This window comes from Salmo trutta, chromosome 6 (assembly GCF_901001165.1).
Source record: "Salmo trutta chromosome 6, fSalTru1.1, whole genome shotgun sequence".
Classification (NCBI taxonomy): Eukaryota; Metazoa; Chordata; class Actinopteri; order Salmoniformes; family Salmonidae; genus Salmo; species Salmo trutta.
Window position 1 is genome coordinate 14,927,190 of NC_042962.1, and position 23,869 is coordinate 14,951,058.

Here is a 23,869-nt window from a genome sequence, read left to right on the forward strand (position 1 = left end):
GGTAGCAAGAAGAGGTCAAGATGAAAAAAAGCATTTTGTATCTTCATTAACAGAACTATCCACTGTAACAAATCAATAAACACATACATCTCACTGCAAACTGAAAGCTCAACTATGAAATCATAACATCTCAACAAACAACATCCGTCTCCAGAAAAGACTGTTGGCCACAAACAGAGGCAAGCAGATTAAGTCATCAACTTCAGGATGAGGAAATATTACAGCCAGACCACTGTGGAAGTGGACTATTAATCAGAAGCAACAGCTAACAGGTAATACTGAAACACACTGAGGCAGAACTACATTACTGTGCCCTGTAATAAACTTCATCTCCCATGAATCACCTTTGTCAGGAGCCTGCTGTATTGAGAAATGTCAGTATGTCAATATTTGAGAGGTATGACAGATTTACAACATTGGAAGCTGGAACGGGAGAGATTGGCAAATAGGGGGATAAGACAGCTATTCAGGAACAGAACAGTGTCTTGACCTGCATATTTATAGGTTTTCAAGTAGGACAACAGAAGGTGAGGGGGACTAGATGGAGAGCAAGTGTGGAGGAATATGGAGGAATATAGGGTTTATGTGACTTTGGGACAGGAAGGGAAATCCTATTTGAAGATAATAGCTTGTCAGGTAGCTTGGTTTGCACAGACACTTTCTGGAACAAAAAAACTAAAATCAGCAGCTAACCCTTTTGTGACAGAGGAACAACCAAAGGTCAGGTACCTCGATCTGCATCTTGAGGTGGGTCTTGAAGTGGGAGAGGAGGGTGAGGAAGATGGAGAGCGAGAGCGAGAAGACCTCGGGGACAGAGGAGACGCCGTTCTTGGACAGCGCCACACACAGGTACTGCTTGATGGCGTTGATGAACATCTCGTTGGTCTTGAAGATGGGCCCAGCGTTCTGCAGGATGGACAGGAGCAGCTGGAGGGACAGCACCTTGGAGCGCAGCTCGTGGGACCTGGGAGGAAAGAGACAGGGGCGTTGAGTCAAACTTATAACGTTCAAGTGCAACAGGAGTTGGATTTCAGTGTTTCCCCTATATTCATGAATCTTTGCTGGCCTTTTATTATTTTTTGGAGAGACACAGTTTTAAAGAGAGAGTGTGAGATTTTGGCAATTAAGCACTTTTTTCTACTTACCCAGAAGAACTCATGGATACCATTTTTATGTCTGAGTGCAGTTTAAAGGAAGTTGGTAACTAGCGTTAGCGCAATGACTGAAAGTCTTTGGGAACAGCTAGCATGCCAAGAGCGCACAGCTGCCGCTTGCTCCACATCTTCCTACAGTGCAGTGGCGCGCATCAGTTATATTTCAGATGGTGTTAACATAATTTTATTTTCATGCATTTGAGTAGAATGTTATTTTTTTAAAGTCACCAGAAGTGAACTTCTCAGTTGTTCTACAAAAATAAAACAACGCGGGGGGGGGGCATGCCCCTGGACCCCCATAACCCTAATTTATTCATAATGGTCATGATTGCACATTAGCAGAAAGGGTGCCATGTGTGTACTTTGAATCACCATCTGACTCATCAGTTATTAGCAGCACTTCCTGATTGACCCACAACTGACTGAGGATCCTAATGGTCTGATGGCAGTGAGGGGCTCAGAGTATGTCAACCTAAAGTCCTCCTTTATACTAAAAGCCTGAGCTAGCTATTGTAGATGTGTGGGTGCTGGTGCTGTTTTACCAGTTCCAATAATACTTCCAAAAATAGATCAACACAATTCATACAGAAACTATCTGTTACAATGTAGAGAGGGCATCTACATAATAGATCATTATAGTATATTGTCCATACTGTCTCGATCTAGTCCGACCGATATTTCTGAACAGCTGTATGATGGAGAAGTAGGAACCCAACAGATTGTTTTGTTATCTTATTTGCTCTGACTGGCTTCCTCTCTGTAATGTTCCCCAGCCCTCCTCCACAGACAGACTGATATTAAATGTAGCATACAGAAATATGGAACTGCTTCTCTGACTAACAGAAATATGGCCTGATTCTCCCCAGGCGCATGGAGCGCAGAGGAAACCTGACACAACTTTATCATTTCAGCTTGGCCTGGAAAGGGGAAGTGTGTGCAACCAAAATGCAAATTTTCAGTACAATAACAAATCAACAATTTGAACAAAACTTCTAATAACTGAGCAATGAACAACAAGACCGATGACCTAGGGTTTTGAATGTTTGAAATGTCTTTATATGCTAACCATAAATAATTTGTGTGTGTGTGTGTGTGTGTGTGTGTGTGTGTGTGTGTGTGTGTGTGTGTTGTTCATAGTCAGTGGGTTGAACTGAGCATGCCATGCAGCCTTGGGGTATGAAACCATTTCACTGTTGACTCACTTTAGGCCTTATCCCACTGCATTGTTCTTAGCCTCGGGCTAAGACTGGCCCCGGCCAAAGACTGGCCCCGGACAAAGACTGGCCCCGGGCAAAGACTGGCCCCGGGCAAAGACTGGCCCCGGGCAAAGACTGGCCCCGGGCTAGCTTATCCTGCGTTCACGCAAGCATGCGTTAACCCTGGGCTAAGCTTTATCTCTGGGCTGAGGTTTCACACTTGTATTCCAAAGCCTTGGGCTTACGGACAAACACACATGCTACCAGTCGTGGAAAAAGTACTCAACTGTCATACTTGAGTAAAAGTAAAAGATACCTTAACAGAAATTGACTCAAGTAAAAGTGAAAGTCACCCAGTAAAATACTACTTGAGTAAAAGTATGTGGTTTTAAATATAATTAAAAATCAAAAGGAAATGTAATTGCTAATATATACTTAAGTATCAAAGTATAAATCATTTCAAATTCCTTATATTAAGCAAAACAGACAGCACAATCTTCAGTTTTTTATTTATTTACAGATAGGGGCACACTCCAACACTCAGACATAATACAAATGAAGCATGTGTTCAGCGAGTCCACCAGATCTGGCAGTAGGTATGAACAGGGATGTTCTCTTGATAAGTGTGTGAATTAGTCCATGTTCCTGTCCTGCTAAGTATTAAAATGTAACGAGCACTTTTGGGTGTCATGGAAAATGTATGGAGTAAAAAGTACATTATTTTCTTTGGGAATGTAGTGAAGTAAAAGTAAAAGTTGTCAAAAATTTAAATAGTAAAGTAAAGTACAGAAACTTTTGACATGTGATATCGCCCCTGTACAGCAAATGCTGTGCACTGAAGAAACATCAACTTTTCTGATCCAAAGCGAAATCATGCAACAATATTATTATCATGGATAGCTATATCCAATTATAAACCGGGTGGTTCAAGCCCTGAAAGCTGACTGACTGAAAGCCGTGGTATTTCAGACCGTATACCATGGATATGACAAAAACATTTTTTTTACTGGTCTAATTATGTTGGTAACCAGTTTATTATAGTAATAAGGCCTCTGCGGTGTGTGGTATATGGCCAATATACCACGGCTGAGGGCTGTATCCAGGCACTCCGCATTGTGTCTAGCATAAGAACAGCCCTTAGCGTGGTATATTTAAGGGATAATCAATGAGGGGCTATGCGTCCTACGGAAAATAACGAACGACGTGGAAGGTGTGTTCCACAACCAGCTAGAGGAGTTCTACTCCACTAGCACATTTATCGTGTGACACACCTTCCATGCCATAGCAACCAATGTTCTTGCACAGATGAAAGTATTGTTTTTTTGTGAGGTTTTGGCACCATGTTTCTGAGCCAGTGCTAACCCTGCTAGCAGGACCAGCTAGCCCTGGGATAAGGTTGGTGCTTGCCCACTTTAGAATATGTGAACAATCGCTTAGCCCCGTGCTAAAATCTCCCTTAGCCCAGGGCTAAAGAGGGGGCTAAGGTGCAGTGTGACCTCGCCTTCTGTCTGCTTTCTTAAAGTGAATTTAAGGCAACAAAAATAGCAAGGCAAATACGCAAAACTTGAATACTTTATTAACGAATTACAACAGCAGGATTCAATACTGATTTAGTCTTTCTAATACATAAAAAGACTGAGTTCAAAGCATCTGTTGTGAGATTTACAGCTGATCTCCAGATAAAGCAGGTCTCCTGTGTGTCATCCGGGTATCTTTCAAATAAAGGCTAAATCTGCACACTAGTAGCTCCGATGCAATAATTCATTTACCAACGTTTAGACAGCAAGCTGCCTTTATCAGGGTTATCACCTGGGCCAGTCATGGAGTAAATCTCTGTGGATGAAAAGGCTTTCTGTCTGACAGACACTTAGCACAGCCCTGCCTGTGATGACTCCGCCTTCCTCCCTGTCCCCTCTGACAACAGCCCGTGATCAACAGTGTTCCATTCCACCATTGTCTGGACGGAACGTCTCTCTTGTGTTCCGAGACAGAATCCCGACAACACCATCAGAACAGAGTAGAGTGTTAGTCCACAAGGCTCATGGGAAGAATGATAGAGATGGGAGACTGAAACAGTCAGAATTGAGTTACCATATAGAAACCAGATTCAGGAAATCCTGTTATGTAAACACAGCTATCAGATTCAGCAAATCAAATGCCTCTTTGCCTGTAACAAGCTCAGCAAAACATACTGTAGAAAACCCAAATGTTATCTCACTTGTAGGGAGGCAAAAATCAGATTACACACACACACACACACACACACACACACACACATATACACACAGTTGAAGTCGGAAGTTTACATACACTTAGGTTGGAGTCATTAAAACTCGTTTTTCAACCACTCCACAACTTTCTTGTGAACAAACTAGTTTTGGCAAGTCTGTTAGGACATCTACTTTGTGCATAACACAAGTAATGTTTCCAACAATTGTTTACAGACAGATTATTTCACTTATAACTCACTGTATCACAATTCCAGTGGGTTAAAAGTTTACATAAAGTTGACTGTGCCTTTAAAGAGATTGGAAAACTCCAGAAAATGCATTAGAAGCTTCTGATAGGCTAATTGACATCATTTGAGTCAATTGGAGGTGTACCTGTGGATGCATTTCAAGGCCTACCTTCAAACTCAGTGCCTCTTTGCTTGACATCATGGGAAAATGAAAAGAAATCAACCAAGACCTCAGAAAACAAATTGTAGACCTCCACAAGTCTGGTTCATCTTTGGGAGCAATTTCCAAATGCCTGAAGGTACCACGTTCATCTGTACAAACAATAGTACGCAAGTATAAACACCATGGGACCACGCAGCCGTCATAACGCTTAGGAAGGAGACGTGTTCTGTCTCCTAGAGATGAACGTACTTTGGTGCGAAAAGTAGATGAACATACTTTGGTGCGAAATGAACGTACTTTGGTGCGAAAATCCCAGAACAACAGCAAAGGACCATATGAAGATGCTGGAGGAAACAAGTACAAAAGTATCTATATCTACAGTAAAACGAGTCCTATATCGACATAACCTGAAAGGCCGCTCAGGAAGGAAGAAGCCACTGCTCCAAAACCGCCATAAAAAAGCCAGACTACTGCACATGGGGACGAAGATCGTACTTTTTGGAGAAATGTCCTCTGGTCTGATGAAACAAAAATAGAACTGTTTGGCCATAATGACCATCGTTATGTTTGGAGGAAAAAGGGGGACGCTTGCAAGCCGAAGAACACCATCCCAACCGTGAAGCACGGGGGTGGCAATATCATGTTGTGGGGGTGCTTTGCTGCAGGAGAGACTGGTGCACTTCACAAAATAGATGGCATCATGAGAAAGGAAAATGTGGATATATTGAAGCAACATCTCAAGACATCAGTCAGGAAGTTAAAGCTTGGTCGCAAATGGGTCTTCCAAATGGACAATGACCCCAAGCATACTTCCAAAGTTGCGGCAAAATGGCTTAAGGACAACAAAGTAAAGGTATTGGAATGGCCATCACAAAGCCCTGACCTCAATCCTGCAGAAAATTTGTGGGCAGAACTGAAAAAGCGTGTGCGAGCAAGGAGGCCTACAAACGTGACTCAGTTACACCAGCTCTGTCAAGAGGAATGGGCCAAAATTCACCCAACTTATTGTGGGAAGGTTGTGGAAGGCTACCTGAAACATTTGACCCAAGTTAAAAAATTTAAAGGCTATGCTACCAAATACTAATTGAGTGTATGTAAACTTCTGACCCACTGGGAATGTGATGAAAGAAATAAAAGCTGAAATAAATAAATCATTCTCTCTACTATTATTCTGACATTTCACATTCTTTTACATACATACATACATACATGTGTAGATACAGTTGAAGTCAGAAGTTTACAATCTTTATCCCCATGTGCAGTTGCAAACCGTAGTCTGGCTTTTTTATGGCGGTTTTGGAGCAGTGGCTTCTCCCTTGCTGAGCGGCCTTTCAGGTTATGTCAATATAGGACTAGTTTTACTGTGAATATAGATACTTTTGTACCCGTTTCCTCCAGCATCTTCACAAATTCCTTTGCTGTTGTTCTGGGATTGATTTGCACTTTTCGCACCAAAATACGTTCATCTCTAGGAGACAGAACACGTCTCCTTCCTGAGCGGTATGACGGCTGCGTAGTCCCATGGTGTTTATACTTGCGTACTATTGTTTGTACAGATGAACGTGGTACCTTCAGGTGTTTGGAAATTGCTCCCAAGGATGAACCAGACTTGTGGAGGTCTACAATTGTTTTTCTGAGGTCTTGGCTGATTTCTTTTGATTTTCCCATGATGTCAAGCAAAGAGGCACTGAGTTTGAAGGTAGGCCTTGAAATACGTCCACAGGTACACCTCCAATTGACTCAAATGATGTCAATTAGCCTATCAGAAGCTTCTTAAGCCATGACATCATTTTCTGGAATTTTCCAAGCTGTTTAAAGGCACAGTCAACTTAGTGTATGTAAACTTCTGACCCACTGGAATTGTGATACAGTGAATTATAAGTGAAATAATCTGTCTGTAAACAATTGTTGGAAAAATGACTTGTGTCATGCACAAAGTAGATGTCGTAACCAAGTTGCCAAAACTATAGTTTGTTAACAAGAAATTTGTGGAGTGGTTGAAAAACAAGTTTTAATGACTCCAACTTAAGTGTATGTAAACTTCCGACTTCAACTGTATATATATATATATATATATATATACACACACACACTGCAAAAAAAAAAAAAAAGGGACCACCTAAACAACACAATGAAACTCCAAGTCAATCACACTTCTGTGAAATCAAACTGCCAACTTAGGAAGCAACACTGATTGACAATAAATTTCACATGCTGTTGTGAAAATGGAATAGACAACAGGTGGAAATTATAGGCAATTAGCAAGACACCCCCAATAAAGGAGTGGTTCTGCAGGTGGGGACCACAGATCACTTCTCAGTTCCTATGCTTCCTGGCTGATGTTTTGGTCACTTTTGAATGCTGCCGGTGCTTTCACTCTAGTGGTAGCATGAGACGGAGTCTACAACCCACACAAGTGGCTCAGGTAGTGCAGCTCATCCAGAATGGCACATCAATGCGAGCTGTGGCAAGAAGGTTTGCTGTGTCTGTCAGCGTAGTGTCCAGAGCATGGAGGTGCTACCAGGAGACAGGCCAGTACATCAGGAGACGTGGAGGAGGCCGTAGGAGGGAAACAACCCAGCAGCAGGACCGATACCTCCGCCTTTGTGCAAGGAGGAGCAGGAGGTGCACTGCCAGAGCCCTGCAAATGACCTCCAGCAGGCCACAAATGTGCATGTGTCTGCTCAAACGGTCAGAAACAGACTCCATGAGGGTGGTATGAGGGCCCGACGTCCACAGGTGGAGGTGGTGCTTACAGCCCAACACCGTGCAGGACGTTTGGCATTTGCCAGAGAACACCAAGATTGGCAAATTCGCCACTGGCGCCCTGTGCTCTTCACAGATGAAAGCAGGTTCACACTGAGCACATGTGACAGACGTGACAGAGTCTGAAGACGCCGTGGAGAACGTTCTGCTGCCTGCAACATCCTCCAGCATGACCGGTTTGGCGGTGGGTCAGTCATGGTGTGGGGTGGCATTTCTTTGGGGGGCTGCACAGCCCTCCATGTGCTCGCCAGAGGTAGCCTGACTGCCATTAGGTACCGAGATGAGATCCTCAGAACCCTTGTGAGACCATATGCTGGTGCGGTTGGCCCTGGGTTCCTCCTAATGCAAGACAATGCTAGACATCATGTGGCTGGAGTGTGTCAGCAGTTCCTGCAAAAGGAAGGCATTGATGCTATGGACTGGCCCGCTCGTTCCCCAGACCTGAATCCAATTGAGCACATCTGGGACATCATGTCTCGCTCCATCCACCAACGCCACGTTGCACCACAGACTGTCCAGGAGTTGGCGGATGCTTTAGTCCAGGTCTGGGAGGAGATCCCTCAGGAGACCATCCGCCACCAGGAGCATGCCCAGGCGTTGTAGGGAGGTCATACAGGCACGTGGAGGCCACACACACTACTAAGCCTCATTTTTACTTGTTTTAAGGACATTACATCAAAGTTGGATCAGCCTGTAGTGTGATTTTCCACTTTAATTTTGAGTGTGACTCCAAATCCAGACCTCCATGGGTTGATAAATTGGATTTCCATTGATTATTTTTGTGTGATTTTGTTGTCAGCACATTCAACTATGTAAAGAAAAAAGGATTTAATAAGATTATTTCATTCATTCAGATCTAGGATGTGTTCTTTTAGTGTTCCCTTTATTTTTTTGAGCAGTATATTATGTTCAATAGAGGGAGAGGAAACAGGAAAAGGAAGGCTGTTTTACTGCAGGAGCACAAGAAGTGATCCGGAACCAATAATCAGCTGAGTGATGCTTCATACAAAACACACACACAAACCGTCACAACACTCCCCACTAATAATAACTAGGGCTACACTCCACGAGGCATGACTCAACTAAGGAACACACTCCAGAAATAAACCTGTAATATCCTACTTACTAAGGCACTATAGCTACTGTTCGTCTATTCAATTAGCTTAAACAAAACCATCATAAGCGTTCCAATACAAGAACTCATCTTACTTTGGGTCTGGGGGACCATCTGACAGAGGCTTCATGGACAGCTTGCAGAGCGATCTAAACACTAGGAAGGCATCCTTCTGGAGAATATGGGAGAACTTAGCACCTGGTACTGGGCCTGTGGTGGCTCCCGACTCCTAATGCAGAAACACAAACAGATGATCAACATCAAAAACTTTAAACAAGGCTCAAGAGTAAATTATCATTACTTGTGATCAAAAATGTATTTTCCACTTGACACAAAGACTTTGAAATAAAATTGTTCTTATTAGCAGATCTGTTCAACCTTGATCATGTAAGACTGTAATCATAGATAATTACATCCAGTGCTCAGACTTACTTATAATAACCTGAGAAGCTGAAAAGAGAGGAGATGTTAGAGTATCTATTAATCATGTTGGAATCAAGCCCAGCAGACTGGCTGACAGACACTTTGATCTGCAGTAGCAGAGATTGAATAGCTCCTCCCCTCATGGACTCAATTTAATTCCTCATGTTACAAATGACTTTACAATTTCCTTTTTACAAATTGATAAAAAATGCAATAACTGTTTTATTCAACTGCTAAAACAGACAGACATCCAGGCTAGCACAAAACTACTTTGTTGAGCGGAGTGTGTAACCAAGATGACAGTCAGGTCAGTCCCGCTCACCTGTGTATCATTAGAGGAGACAGACAGCCTGTCATCGGGCAGCGACGGAGGGAAGCTGGCAGAGATGGGCGTGCCGGGGATTCCGTTGGCGTGGATGTTCTCGCTGTCCCCCTCGTCGTCTACCATCTCTGTGACCTCTGTGATCGCTGTTGCCTTGGTGATGGCCTCATTGATGACCTTAGCAGGTTCCGTGACCTCTGTGGGCAGCTCGGTCTCACCAGCGGACTCCATGGCATCTGAACACATATGAGCAGGTTTCAGGCATTGCCCTTTGGAGTGGTTTAGTATGCAGGTAGGACAAAAAAAGCTAACACATAGTAACGTCTAAACTCTAGATTTAAACTCATTTTCATTTGAACATGATTTGTATCAGAAAACTCCCCCACCCCTGGATGCATGTTTTGGTTTTTGCCGTAGAAATACACAGTTGATTCAAATAACAAACTTATCATCAAGTTCTGATGATTTGAATCCGCGGTGTACTGCTGGGCTCAGGACCGAGTTTGGGACACCCTGACTTAACTGACCGCAGACAGAAATCTGATTTCAGATCCATAGAGTGACTCTTACCTCCAACAACGGTGTTGACGACCTCCTGTAGGATGCTCTGGACGATTTCCTGGGTTTTCTCCTCATAGTTAGGCTCCTCCCCCTCCTCTACTGCTTCCTGATCACGCTGAGCGGCACCTTGAACACAGGACAAGTAAAACTTTAGTCAAAGTACATTCAAAAAGGACCTCAATACACTTTAAAAATGTAAGATGGGAAACAGTAAACTGGCAGAATGAGTAACGAACGCGTTTTCTCTGAGAGGCATTAGCCTTTGACTTCAAAGTTGACAAGATATACAGTCGTCACAGGCATCAGCTATCACATCTTCACTGAATAAATTGAGCATGGGTGTGTGTGTGTGTGTGTGTGTGTGTTGAAAGCACTGAGTAATTTGCTAACAAAATGATTATTGAATCTTTGGCTGCATCTCCACTCACTCTGGGTGCCAAACTCTTCTATCCTCTCTCCCATTCAATCACTAATGAAAGGTTTTATGCAGGTTATTTTCTTTAAACTACTTCATTAATGTCTAAAGAGAAAGACGTCTCATCAAATGCTTATTTAGCACAGACTAAATATTCTACCAATATTGAGTACATGAAAATGTCAAGTTTGAGGCTTTGTTACTGTCGAAAGCAGCCAAGATACCAGTCTAGAACAATAACCTGGATGTGTCTATGATCAATACACTTCCATCCACTACGGTACAAAGTACTGCGTGAGAATGAGAGTCTGTGTGAACTTCAACCTGACTGCCAATATGAGTATGATATGATAGTGTGTGACACACTGTGTCCTTGTCTATCTGTATGTGGTTTAACAACTACCTCTCAGATAGAGTTCAGAGTGTCAAATCGGAGGGCCTGTTGTCCGGACCTCTGGCAGTCTCTATGGGGGTACCAATGGGTTCAATTCTCGGGTCGACTCTTATCTCTGTATATATCAACGATGTCGTTCTTGCTGCGGGGGATTCCCTGATCCACCTCGACACAGACGACACCATTCTGTATACATCTGGCCCTTCTTTGGACACTGTGTTAACAATCCTCCAAACGAGCTTCAATGCCATACAACACTCCTTCCGTGGCCTCCAACTGCTCTTAAATGCTAGTAAAACTAAATGCATGCTTTTCAACCGATCGCTGCCCGCCTGCCCGACTAGCATCACTACTCTGGACGGTTCTGACTTAGAATATGTGGATAACTACAAATACCTAGGTGCCTGGCTAGACTGTAAACTCTCCTTCCAGACTCATATTAAACATCTCCAATCCAAAATTAAATCTATAATCGGCTTCCTATTTCGCAACAAAGCCTCCTTCACTCACGCTGCCAAATTTACCCTCGTAAAACTGACTATCCTACCGATCCTCGACTTCGGCGATGTCATTTACAAAATAGCCTCCAACACTCTACTCAGCAAACTGGATGTAGTCTATCACAGTGCCATCCGTTTTGTCACCAAAGCCCCATATACCACCCACCACTGCGACCTGTATGCTCTCGTCAGCTGTCCCTCGCTTCATGTCCATCGCCAGACCCACTGGCTCCAGATCATCTATAAGTCTTTGCTAGGTAAATCTCCACCTTATCTCAGCTCACTGGTCACGATAACAACACCCACCCATAGCACACGCTCCAGCAGGTATAGTTCACTGGTCATCCCCAAAGCCAACACCTCATTTGGCCACCTTTACTTCTAGTTCTCTGCTGCCAATGACTGGAACGAATTGCAAAAATCACTGAAGTTGGAGACTTATATCTTCCTCACTAACTTTAAGCATCAGCTATCTGAGCAACTTACCAATCACTGCAGCTGTACACAGCCCATCTGTAAATAGCCCACCCAATCTATCTACCTCATCCCCATATTGTTTTTATTAACTTTTTTGCACACCAGTATTTCTACTTGCACATCATCATCATCTGCACATCTATCACGCCAGTGTTAATTTGCTAAATTGTAATTACTCGCTACTATGGCCTATTTATTGCCTTACCTCGTCACGCCATTTGCACACACTGTATATAGATTTTTTTCTTCTTCTATTGTGTTATTGACTGTACGTTTGTTTATTCCATGTGTAACTGTGTTGTTGTTTGTGTCGCACTGCTTTGCTTTATCTTGGCCAGGTCGCAGTTGTAAATGAGAACTTGTTCTCAACTGGCCTACCTCGTTAAATAAAAGGTGAAATAAAATAAATAAAACATATCTGCTCTAAGATGAAGCGCACTCTGTGATACTGCTCTGGCCTGGCAGGGTTGGGGAGTAACGGATTACATGTAATCCGTTACAAGTAAGGGATTACAAAAACCGGTAACTGTAATCAGTTACATTACCAGCTAAAATATTGTAATCAGATTACATACACTTTTGAAAAACTAGATTATTACTTTTAAATTCGGGAAAGGATGTGTCACGGTTGTCTTTAAGGAGAAGCGGACCAAAGTGCAGCGTGTGTCGTTCCACATTTTATTTTCAGCGTGAAACTATGCGATACATACAAAATAAACTGAAAGAACAAAAACAACAAACCGTGACGCAGAGGTGAAACATACACTACTCAAAAACAATCTCCCACAAAGCCAGGTGGAAAAAAACCCTACTTAAGATTTATCTCCAATTAGAGACAACGAGGACCATCTGCCTCTAATTGGAGATCATCCCAAACAAAACCAACATAGAAATCCAAAACTAGAACATAGAAATGGAAAACATAGAAAAACACCCCTTGTCACACCCTGACCTACTCTACCATAGAAAATAACATCTTACTATAGTCAGGACGTGGCAGTACCCCCCCCCCAAAGGTGCGGACTCCGACCGCACCTAAACAAACCCCCCCCCCCCCAAAAAAAATATAAATAATAATAATAAAAAGGGAGGGTAGGGTGGGGTGGGTAACTACTGTCTATGGCGGCTCTGGTGCAGTACCCATAACCTTCTTATCCCGCGGATCCTCCAACAGAGGCGGCGGCTCCGGTTCGGGGCGTAACCCCCACTCCGCCCGCTAATCCCTCTGCTTCTGTGCCACCGGACCGTGGATCATCGCCGGAGGCTCTGGGCTCCGGGCTGCCGAACTGTCGCCGGAGCCTCCGGGCGGGCTGCCGAACTGTCGCCGGAAGCCTCCGGGCGGGCTGCCGAACTGTCGCCGGAAGCCTCCGGGCGGGCTGCCGAACTGTCGCCGGAAGCCTCCGGGCGGGCTGCCGAACTGTCGCCGGAAGCCTCCGGGCGGGCTGCCGAACTGTCGCCGGAAGCCTCCGGGCGGGCTGCCGAACTGTCGCCGGAAGCCTCCGGGCGGGCTGCCGAACTGTCGCCGGAAGCCTCCGGGCGGGCTGCCGAACTGTCGCCGGAAGCCTCCGGGCGGGCTGCCGAACTGTCGCCGGAAGCCTCCGGGCGGGCTGCCGAACTGTCGCCGGAAGCCTCCGGGCGGGCTGCCGAACTGTCGCCGGAAGCCTCCGGGCGGGCTGCCGAACTGTCGCCGGAAGCCTCCGGCGGGCTGCCGAACTGTCGCCGGAAGCCTCCGGGCGGGCTGCCGAACTGTCGCCGGAAGCCTCCGGGCGGGCTGCCGAACTGTCGCCGGAAGCCTCCGGGCTGGCTGCCGAACTGTCGCCGGAAGCCTCCGGGCTGGCTGCCGAACTGTCGCCGGAAGCCTCCGGGCTGGCTGCCGAACTGTCGCCGGAAGCCTCCGGGCTGGCTGCCGAACTGTCGCCGGAAGCCTCCGGGCTGGCTGCCGAACTGTCGCCGGAAGCCTCCGGGCTGCCGAACTGTCGCCGGAAGCCTCCGGGCTGCCGAACTGTCGCCGGAAGCCTCCGGGCTGCCGAACTGTTGCCGGAAGCTCCGGACTGCAGAACTGTCGCCGGAAGCTCCGGACTGCAGAACTGTCGCCGGAAGCTCCGGACTGCAGAACTGTCGCCGGAAGCTCTGGACTGAGAATGCGCACTGGAGGCCTGATGTGTGGGGCTGGCACAGGTGGCGCCAGATTGGTAACACGCACCTCAGGGCGAGTGCGGGGAACAGGAACAGGACGTACCAGGCTGTATAGACTCACTGGAGGCCCGGGTACGTGGGACAGGCACAGGATATACTGGACCGTGGAGGCGCACTGGAGGTCTCGAGCGTATAGCTGGCACAACCCGTCCTGGCTGGATGCTTACTTTCGCCCGGCAAATGCAGGGAGCTGGCACAGGACGAACTGGGCTGTGAATACGCACTGGCGACACAGTGCGCAGTGCCGGCGCAGGATATCCTGGACCGAGAAGGCGAACTGGAGACCAGGAGCGCTGAGCTGGCACCACCCTTCCTGGCTGAATGCTCAACCTAGCTCGGCAAATGCGGGGCGCTGGCACAGATCGCACCGGGCTGTGAATGCGCACTGGCGACACAGTGCGCATCACCGCATAACACGGTGCTTGCTTCGTCACTTGCTCCCCACGGTAAGCAAAGGGAGTTGGCTCAGGTCTCCACCCTGACTCTGCCAATCTCCCTGTGTGCCCCCCCAAAACATTTTTGGGGGTGCCTCTCGTGCTTCCATTATTGCCGTGCTAGTTCCTCGTAACGTTGCCATTCCTCCCTCGCTGTCTCCACCTGCTTCCATGGCAGGGTCTTGTCCCCTGCCATTACCTCCTCCCAGGTCCAGGACGTCCTCCATTCTTTCCTCTCCCGGGCCCAGGATCCCTGCTCCTCCTGGGCACGCTGCTTGGTCCTTTTGTGGTGGGAGATTCTGTCACGGTTGTCGTAAGGAGAAGCGGACCAAAGTGCAGCGTGTGTGTCGTTCCACATTTTATTTTCAGAGTGAAACTATGCGATACATACAAAATAAACTGAAAGAACAAAAACAACAAACCGTGACGCAGAGGTGAAACATACACTACTCAAAAACAATCTCCCACAAACCCAGGTGGAAAAAAAACCCTACTTAAGTATTATCTCCAATTCGAGACAACGAGGACCAGCTGCCTCTAATTGGAGATCATCCCAAACAAAACCAACATAGAAATACAAAACTAGAACATGAACATAGAAATAGAAAACATAGGAAAACACCCCCTGTCACGCCCTGACCTACTCTACCATAGAAAATAACATCTTACTATGGTCAGGACGTGACAGGATGTTTGCAAAAAAAAAACATGTGGCACTTCTCTATTTACTGAATGACATTCAAATCAGCATTGAAAAAAGGCAGAAGTTTAACAATAAATTATCAACATTTGATCAAATCTAGCAGCCTTTCCTCTCTTACTTGGACCAGTCGGCGCTGTGAATTTGTACTTAACGCACTCTCAATTGTAATATTGTAATCTATCTTTGGGCAGCGTGTGCTTGCCCCCTCCACCCGAGCAGTCGGGAGGGGAATAGGGGGGAATAAAAAGGGGGAATAAGTGGGGGGGGTGACATCTACCCTCTTTCTTTCTACCTGTCCTTGTTCTGTATGTCTTGTTTTGTAATATTTGTTTTATACCCAGAACTCTGGGTCTTGTTGTTCCTGTCTGCTCTTTTATGTTTAGATATGAATTGTATACTTGTCTTTTATACCTATACACCATTCTTGTGTGTGTTCAATAAAAAAAGATATATTTGAACAGAAAAAAAAGGCAGAAGTTTAAGTTTGTTCCACCTGAGCGAGTCTGAACACAAGTCAGAGACCACTATGATTATACACCAAATGTGTATCATCATAGAGCAAGAATTGGCTTTTGTAGGCTACAGTCCAAGCTACGTCTTCCAATGGTGCGACTGCTGTCGGCATCCAAAGATTATCTAACTTGAATAAACACTTGGACGTAAGGATGACATCAGTGGTGTTGTCTACGGCGATGCGGATACCACTTATTATTGATATACACATAGCGCATTGATGTGAATCACACAGCTGCCCTCTCCTTTTTGGGGAGGTTCCCATTGCTTGGAAGGCAGCCACGGTTCGTCCTTTATTTAAAGGGGGAGATCAAGCTGATCCTAACTATTATAGGCCTATTTCTATTTGCCCTCAAAAGTGTTGGAAAAACTTGTCAATAATCAACTGACTGGATTTCTTGATGTCTATAGTATTCTCTCTGGTATGCAATCTGGTTTCCGCTCAGGTTATGGACGTGTCACTGCAACCTTAAAAGTCCTCAATGATGTCACCACTGACCTTGATTCTAAGCAATGTTGTGCTGCTATTTTTATTGACTTGGCCAAAGCTTTTGATACGGTAGACCATTCCATTCTTGTGGGCCGGCTAAGGAGTAATGGTGTCTCTGAGGGGTCTTTGGCCTGGTTTGCTAACTACCTCTCTCAAAGAGTGCAGTGTATAAAGTCAGAAGATCTGCTGTCTCAGCCACTGCCTGTCACCAAGGGAGTATACAGTCTTATACTCAGCTTGCCCCTCCCCGGATTTTGTGTTAAATGCTCTACAACAAAGCTTTCTTAGTGTCCAACAAGCTTTCTCTACCCTTAACCTTGTTCTGAACACCTCCAAAACAAAGATCATGTGGTTTGGTAAGAAGAATGCCCCTCTCCCCACAGGTGTGATTACTACCTCTGAGGGTTTAGAGCTTGAGGTAGTCACCTCATTCAAGTACTTGGGAGTATGGCTAGACGGTGCACTGTCTTTCTGTCAGCACATATCAAAGCTGCAGGTTAAAGTTAAATCTAGACTTGGTTTCATCTATCGTAATCGCTCCTCTTTCACCCCAGCTGCCAAACTAACCCTGATTCAGATGACCATCCTACCCATGCTAGATTACAGAGACATAATTTATAGATCGGCAGGTAAGGATGCTCTCGAGCAGCTAAAATGTTCTTTACCATTCGGCCATCAGATTTGCCACCAATGCTCCTTATAGGACACATCACTGCACTCTATACTCCTCTGTAAACTGGTCATCTCTGTATACCCGTCGCAAGACACACTGGTTGATGCTTATTTATAAAACCCTCTTAGGCCTCAGTCCCCCCATCTGAGATATCTACTGCAGCCCTCAACCTCCAGATACAACACCCGTTCAGCCAGTCACATTCTGTTAAAGGTCCCCAAAGCACACACATCCCTGGGTCGCTCGTCTTTTCAGTTCGCTGCAGTTAGCGACTGGAACGAGCTGCAATAAACACTCAAACTGGACAGTTTTCTATCAATCTCTTAATTCAAAGACTCAATCATGGACAATCTTACTGACAGTTGTGGCTGCTTTGCGTGATGTATTGTTGTCTCTACCTTCTTGCCCTTTGTGCTGTTGTCTGTGCCCAATAATGTTTGTACCATGTTTTGTGCTGCTGCCATGTTGTGTTCCTACCATGTTGTTGTGATGTTGTGTTGCTACCATGCTGTGTTGTCATGTGTTGCTGCCTTACTATGTTGTTGTCTTTAGGTCTCTCTTTATGTAGTGTTGTCTCTTTTGTCGTGATGTGTGTTTTGTCCTATATTTATATCTTATATTTATATGTTATATATATTTTTACATTTTGCCTTTTTGTAGCCGTCATTGTAAATAAGAATTAGTTCTTAACTGACTTGCCTAGTTAAATAAAGGTTAAATAATAAATAAATAAATACATACATACATACATACATACATACATACATACATACATACATACATACATACATACATACATACATACATACATACATACATACATACATACATTTAGCTATTTGTGCCTTACGGATTGTGGTTGTTGTGGATGGCTGTTCACAAATCTAAAGGTATTTTTGAACCCAATAATGGAAGTTCAAGAAGTTTAAGCTGCCTATCAATCATTGTTTTTGAAACCAGTGGACAGCCAGTGAAAAATGTGCTCTTGCAACAGCTGCATAGTGAGGATCCCAGCCTATGGAATAAAAGTAGGGTTTTTATTACTCAATCTAATTCATGCAGATAAAAAAAATATATCCATAGACCTAATGGACACATGCTCAAACTCACACACTTTTGATAGACTTAAAGGGCAATCTGTAGTTGCTGCATCCATTTTATAAATTCTCTATATTAATGTAAATATATAATTTAATCATATTATTATATGTAGTAGAAAGTGATGGGTTAGAAGAAGCCTACATCACCAACACATAAAGTAAAATTTAACATCCATATACATAGCCAGCTATGTAAACTTTAACACTGATTTATCCTGCAATAGATGTCGTTCAATTGGTAACATACATTCAGATTACTTTCCCCTTAAGAGGCATTAGAAGAAGACAAAAATGTTACTGAATGTAATCAGATTACGTTACTGAGTTTTGGTAATCCAAAAGTTAATTTACTGATTACAATTTTGGACAGGTAACTAGTAACTGTAATGGATTACAATTAGAAAGTAACCTACCCAACCCTGTGGGCTGGTCTGCCTCTGTCTGGTGGTTCTCTGCTGTGCTGAACTCAGAGCCATTCTCTGGGTCTGTGCTCTCATAAACCACCCCCTGTTCCCCCTGCAATGCCTGCTCCTCCTCCGTGGCCCCCTGGCTCTCCTGGGGGTCCCCTGCCCCAGCCGTGCTGCCCTTAGGTGCCGGGGCAGGTGTAGGTGTGGAGGGAGTGGAGGTGGGCGTGGGTGTAGAGGGGGTGGTGGGGCCGTTGGCCTCACGAGGAAGGCCCTTGGCTGTGGGATAGGTGTGCTGCTGGAGCTGGGGCGAGTCTTGTTCCTGTTCCTGTTGCTGGGTGACTGGGGAGTGCTGCCGGTGCTTCTCCCTCTCCATCTGCTTGGCCTCTTGGAGCTAGGGAGGGCATGGGACACAGACACACATCCAAAGACCAAGACAGAGTATAACCCAGCGTAGCCACATACAACCAAACACACACAGACAGAGCCAAATTCACACACACAGTCGCACACACAGAGAAACGTGTTAACATAATGTACACAAACTCATTATATCAAATACAAGCCTGAACAAGTGCTCAAATGCTCCCTAATGTTTTTCCGACCCCAAAGCCATTGTCAGATCAGGAAGCAACAAATGACAGCTTCGGAATCACAGTTTTTCAGGCGGAGACAACAGAACACTGAGATTCTGCAAGGCTATTTCAACATCAGGACTGTCTAAAATGTGTTTATGAATGAGCAGTCATACGGTAGGACATGCTGTCAAAACAAGTATGAGCCAAAGCATCCCTTCATGCTTACATAAACTGGGCTATTTCAGTGCAGAGAAGGAGGCAAAGTATTTCTGGTCTAAAATACATTCATACTGCATGTTCTCCTGGTTGATGTATCACTGATGTTGATGTATGTGTACGCTCATTTGAACCTCATAAACATTTCTGTTATAGTATACAGTGGCACAAGAATACATAATTCTAAGAAAATAACATATTTCACTGAAAAATATTAATTATTTCAGCCAAGCTATAGCAGCCCACTACACAGTATCAATCAGGCTGCATGTGTAGTAGGTGTGCTGCATGCATGTGTAGTAGGTGTGCTGCATGCATGTGTAGTAGGTGTGCTGCATGCATGTGTAGTAGGTGTGCTACATGCATGCGTAGTAGGGGTGCTGCATGCGTAGTAGGGGTGCTGCATGCGTAGTAGGGGTGCTGCATGCGTAGTAGGGGTGCTGCATGCGTAGTAGGGGTGCTGCATGCGTAGTAGGGGTGCTACATGCGTAGTAGGGGTGCTGCATGTGTAGTAGGGGTGCTGCATGTGTAGTAGGGGTGCTGCATGTGTTGTAGGGGTGCTGCATGTGTAGTAGGGGTGCTGCATGTGTAGTAGGGGTGCTACATGTGTAGTAGGGGTGCTACATGTGTAGTAGGGGTGCTACATGTGTAGTAGGGGTGCTGCATGTGTAGTAGGGGTGCTGCATGTGTAGTAGGGGTGCTGCATGTGTAGTAGGGGTGCTGCATGTGTAGTAGGGGTGCTGCATGTGTAGTAGGGGTGCTGCATGTGTAGTAGGGGTGCTGCATGTGTAGTAGGGGTGCTGCATGTGTAGTAGGGGTGCTGCATGTGTAGTAGGGGTGCTGCATGTGTAGTAGGGGTGCTACATGTGTAGTAGGGGTGCTACATGTGTAGTAGGGGTGCTACATGTGTAGTAGGGGTGCTACATGTGTAGTAGGGGTGCTACATGTGTAGTAGGGGTGCTACATGTGTAGTAGGGGTGCTGCACAAATCATGTTAAAATAACTGAAAAACTGAGCCACCTGATGATGAACACATGATTCAGAGGAAAGACAGGTTAGGAATGGAAAGCAAATACCAATATGAATGTGAATGATACACCTTCTCTAACACCGGGCTATAGACATTTCCCCTATTCCTATCCACCCAACATGGGGCATTTTTAGGTTATTAACGTAAGAGAATTTGCTCTCAACCACTTTCCTGGCTAAAGAAAGGTTAAATAAAGAAAGGAAGTTAGTAGAGGTTGTGCTGGCATTGACAAATCCAGCCAGCCATGTTTAGTATGCAGCTCACAGACCAACTCCAGGTGGGAGTGAGACTCCTCCTATCAGACATGGCAGAGTCATGTAGCACCATTATCTCTGTGGCAGCTAAACACACACACACACACACACACACACACACACACACACACACACACACACACACACACACACACACACACACACAGAGAGAGAGAGAAATGGAGGTGCCTCTCCATTTGTTTACCTGAAAGGCTGCTCTCAAACTGTCTTGCTCTAAAAGCCATTGTGTCAACGCTACTGCTCTCTCTACTATAATGAGGACATTACATTTACCATTAAATTCTATCAACTCTCAAATTCAATGATACGGCGCTCTATTTAAAAGGGATGAATGAAACTATCAACATCGAATTACTGCGATGGTAAAAACCCAAGACAAACGCAGTGAGATGCTGAGACAGGGGAGAGGTAGAGCACACCAAGTTGATTACAGAAATGTCACCTCAGATTCTGCCAGCTATATTAACCCACTGAGCCCTGCAATGAAAACACCACACAATACACTGCATATCACTTCTGAGGATGGGACATGTGTGTGTCTCTATTTCTTAATCAAGAGGGTTAAGCCCAAACACACACAATGCAAACAGAAAACCAGTTGAAAGGCTCTGTCGGCTGGTATGAGCACACACACACACACACACACACACACACAGGCGAGTGAATGCAAACTAAAATGGAAATTGGTGGTGAAGAAAAGATAGTGATTTGCAGGCAACAGAACTGAAGCCACAGCAAGCACAGCGCAACCACAATGCACATCTGCCCCATAGCTGGAACAGAGGAGGAGAAAGAGAGAGAGATAGATAATGGATGGACAGAAGGAGCCAAATGAGCACAGTTCAGAGTTCAGATCATGCAGGTCAAGGCAGTCCTGTAGGCTTTACCTGGCGGTCACGTTTTCTGGAAGCCAGAGACCAAGATATCTTGTGATTTGTAAGCTATGTGTCCGTAGGGGGTAGAAGTGTCAATCGGAAAATAAAAAGATGATATTAGAGCAAGCTTAACACCTTACTTGGACCTCTGGTCAGAAAGTGGATGTTATACTGTCATTAGCATGATGGAAGTTAGAAAAAGTAATTGAAGTTATAGCAACTTAGATTGGTTATGTAGCTGTCAAGCTAGCCATGTTTAGCCTAGCCGTAGCCTGACACATAAACCCTTATGCCTCCTTATTCATCTGCTGTCATGATTATGACCGCATAACCCATGCTTTAGGACAGAATTATTTATATATTTTTCTCTCTGCATTGTTGGGAAGGGCCCGTAAGTAAGCATTTCACTGTTAGTGTTTACCAAGCATGTGACAAAACATTTTTTGATTTGAAGTGCTCAAATAAAGAGTTACCCGCTCTTTCCCTCTGTGTGTGTCTGTCTCTTCCCTTTTCCCCTCAGTACAGTATCTCTATCAGTCTGTAGCTCTGTTTCAATATCCACACTAACACACCACTTCAAATGAAGCCATCTATTTGGCATCATGCATTCTAAGTGGCATTCTAAGTGCTTTTGTTAGTGTGGACACTGCGTCTCAGATCGGGACTTACTGCCTGGTTCTCCATGCGGGCGAAGATGACGTTGAGCATCTGCGTGAGCGTGGCCTTGGCCGTGGTCTGGTTGATCAGGTTCTTGCTGGCTAGGTAGATGTTGTAGCAGGTCCTGACCGCCTGCAGCACCGTGCCCTCGTGAATCTCTATGTGTTGGGAGGTCACCGCCGTCAACAGGGCCTGGTGTGGGGGGAGGGAGGGAGGGAGGGAGGGAGGGAGGGAGGGAGGGAGGGAGGGAGGGAGGGAGGGAGGGAGGGAGGGAGGGAGGGAGGGAGGGAGGGAGGGAGGGAGGGAGAGAGGGAGAGAAGGTTCATTCATTCATAGTTTATCAAGGTCTTTCATGGCTACTCATATCATAAATGATTTGTGTGAAAGACAAGATGAATAGATTACAAACAGAGCTACAGTCCTCTGCATCTCACATCTCTGACCCCTTGACCCTCCTCCCAGCAGGAACTACACAAACACAGCTATACTGGGCCGAGCTGAGCTGAACCAAGCTGCGCTGAGCTGAGCCAAACTGAGCCGACAGCAGATTAGGGGTAGAGGCTGAGATTTGGGCTGGTGTTTCACAGCAAGTACTGTACTAGGAAAAAACACTGCCCCTGCAAGACGATCAGGCCCTCTGACTCACAGCACTTACTGTCAGTCATCACTTCTTAGTAGTCTTAATATGACCCTTCTCACAGCAGGAAAGTAATCCTGCAGCAACAGGAAATGTGAATTATTATGTAGACTAAATTAATGGACATTTGATACATTTTTTGTTAAGGCAAATCAATTCTGAAACTTTAAATTGGAAATGACAAACTTTAGAATACTTTTAAACCTTGAATACACTACAATTTTCATTTCCTGCTACGAGGGAAATTCTCTGTGACAACATAGTGATCAAATTAAGATAGTAGATCTGTACACTTCCCTCAACCACTACCAAGTGCACTTCTCGTCATCCATCACGACTTAGTGCATTAACCTCAGCGTACTTCTCTCATCCACTGCTTAGTGCACTTCCCTTAACCACTACCCTTCTGTCTACAGGTGAACGTAACACACAGACAGACTCACTATACAGATATAACACTATTCTGTGTTCTAAATAACCACCATGCAGGAAAGCACAGAAAGCAACAACAGCAGGACACAGTATCCAAAACACTCCCAGTTCCCAGCAGAGAGACCGTAGAACAGCAGGAGCCGACCTTAATGATCTGTAGCTGCACCCCCTCATCTGTCTGGGGTCCCTGGAAGCAGCCACAGATGGTCTCGAGGATCCTGTCGATGAGCTTCTTGCCTGGGGCTGCGCTGTCTGGACCGCTGCCTGTCAGGTGGCCGTACGCTATCAGCTTCTACAAGACACACCCAAAACACACAGTCAGAAAAACACAACTCCTGAATCCTATTCAGAAACACCCCATATACACATGAACTGTACTATGTGTGAACTAAGCAACAAAAAAAACATATGATTAATGTAGGAGAACCTCCAATGAATAGAAACCTGTAGCATAGACAGACAGTAGTAGACAAACAGGGGTCACGTCCTGACCTCCTCTGCCACTGACCTGTAAACAGTCTAGTGATGTGATGACGATGCGGGGACATTTGGACTGACATGCCAACTCAAACGGCAGGAAGTACTTGTCGGCCTCGACGAAGCTGGTCTTTGATTTGATTGGTGGAAGAGTGCTAGAATCTGATTTGCTGTCTGGAGGCGGACTGGAGAGAAGAGACCAAGGGAAAAGCAAACCAAGATCATACAACCTAGTC

General features: G+C 45.2%; 1 protein-coding gene across 3 annotated transcripts in view; it reads right to left on the reverse strand.

Annotated features, from left to right (window-relative positions):
- Nucleotides 1-23,869, reverse strand: part of LOC115195515 (brefeldin A-inhibited guanine nucleotide-exchange protein 1) — an 81,226-nt gene that overhangs the window by 25,074 nt on the left and 32,283 nt on the right. For 2 of the 3 annotated variants that reach the window (XM_029755419.1, XM_029755418.1), the window contains exons 3-11: nt 23,665-23,818; nt 23,302-23,448; nt 22,100-22,279; nt 21,443-21,496; nt 18,466-18,850; nt 10,167-10,283; nt 9,597-9,832; nt 8,947-9,080; nt 730-964 (exon numbers count right to left, since the gene is read on the reverse strand). In XM_029755419.1, the coding sequence (XP_029611279.1) occupies nt 730-964; nt 8,947-9,080; nt 9,597-9,832; nt 10,167-10,283; nt 18,466-18,850; nt 21,443-21,496; nt 22,100-22,279; nt 23,302-23,448; nt 23,665-23,818 (1,642 nt within the window). The remainder of the gene's footprint in view (nt 1-729; nt 965-8,946; nt 9,081-9,596; nt 9,833-10,166; nt 10,284-18,465; nt 18,851-21,442; nt 21,497-22,099; nt 22,280-23,301; nt 23,449-23,664; nt 23,819-23,869) is intronic. The other variant, XM_029755420.1, reaches the window with a different exon arrangement.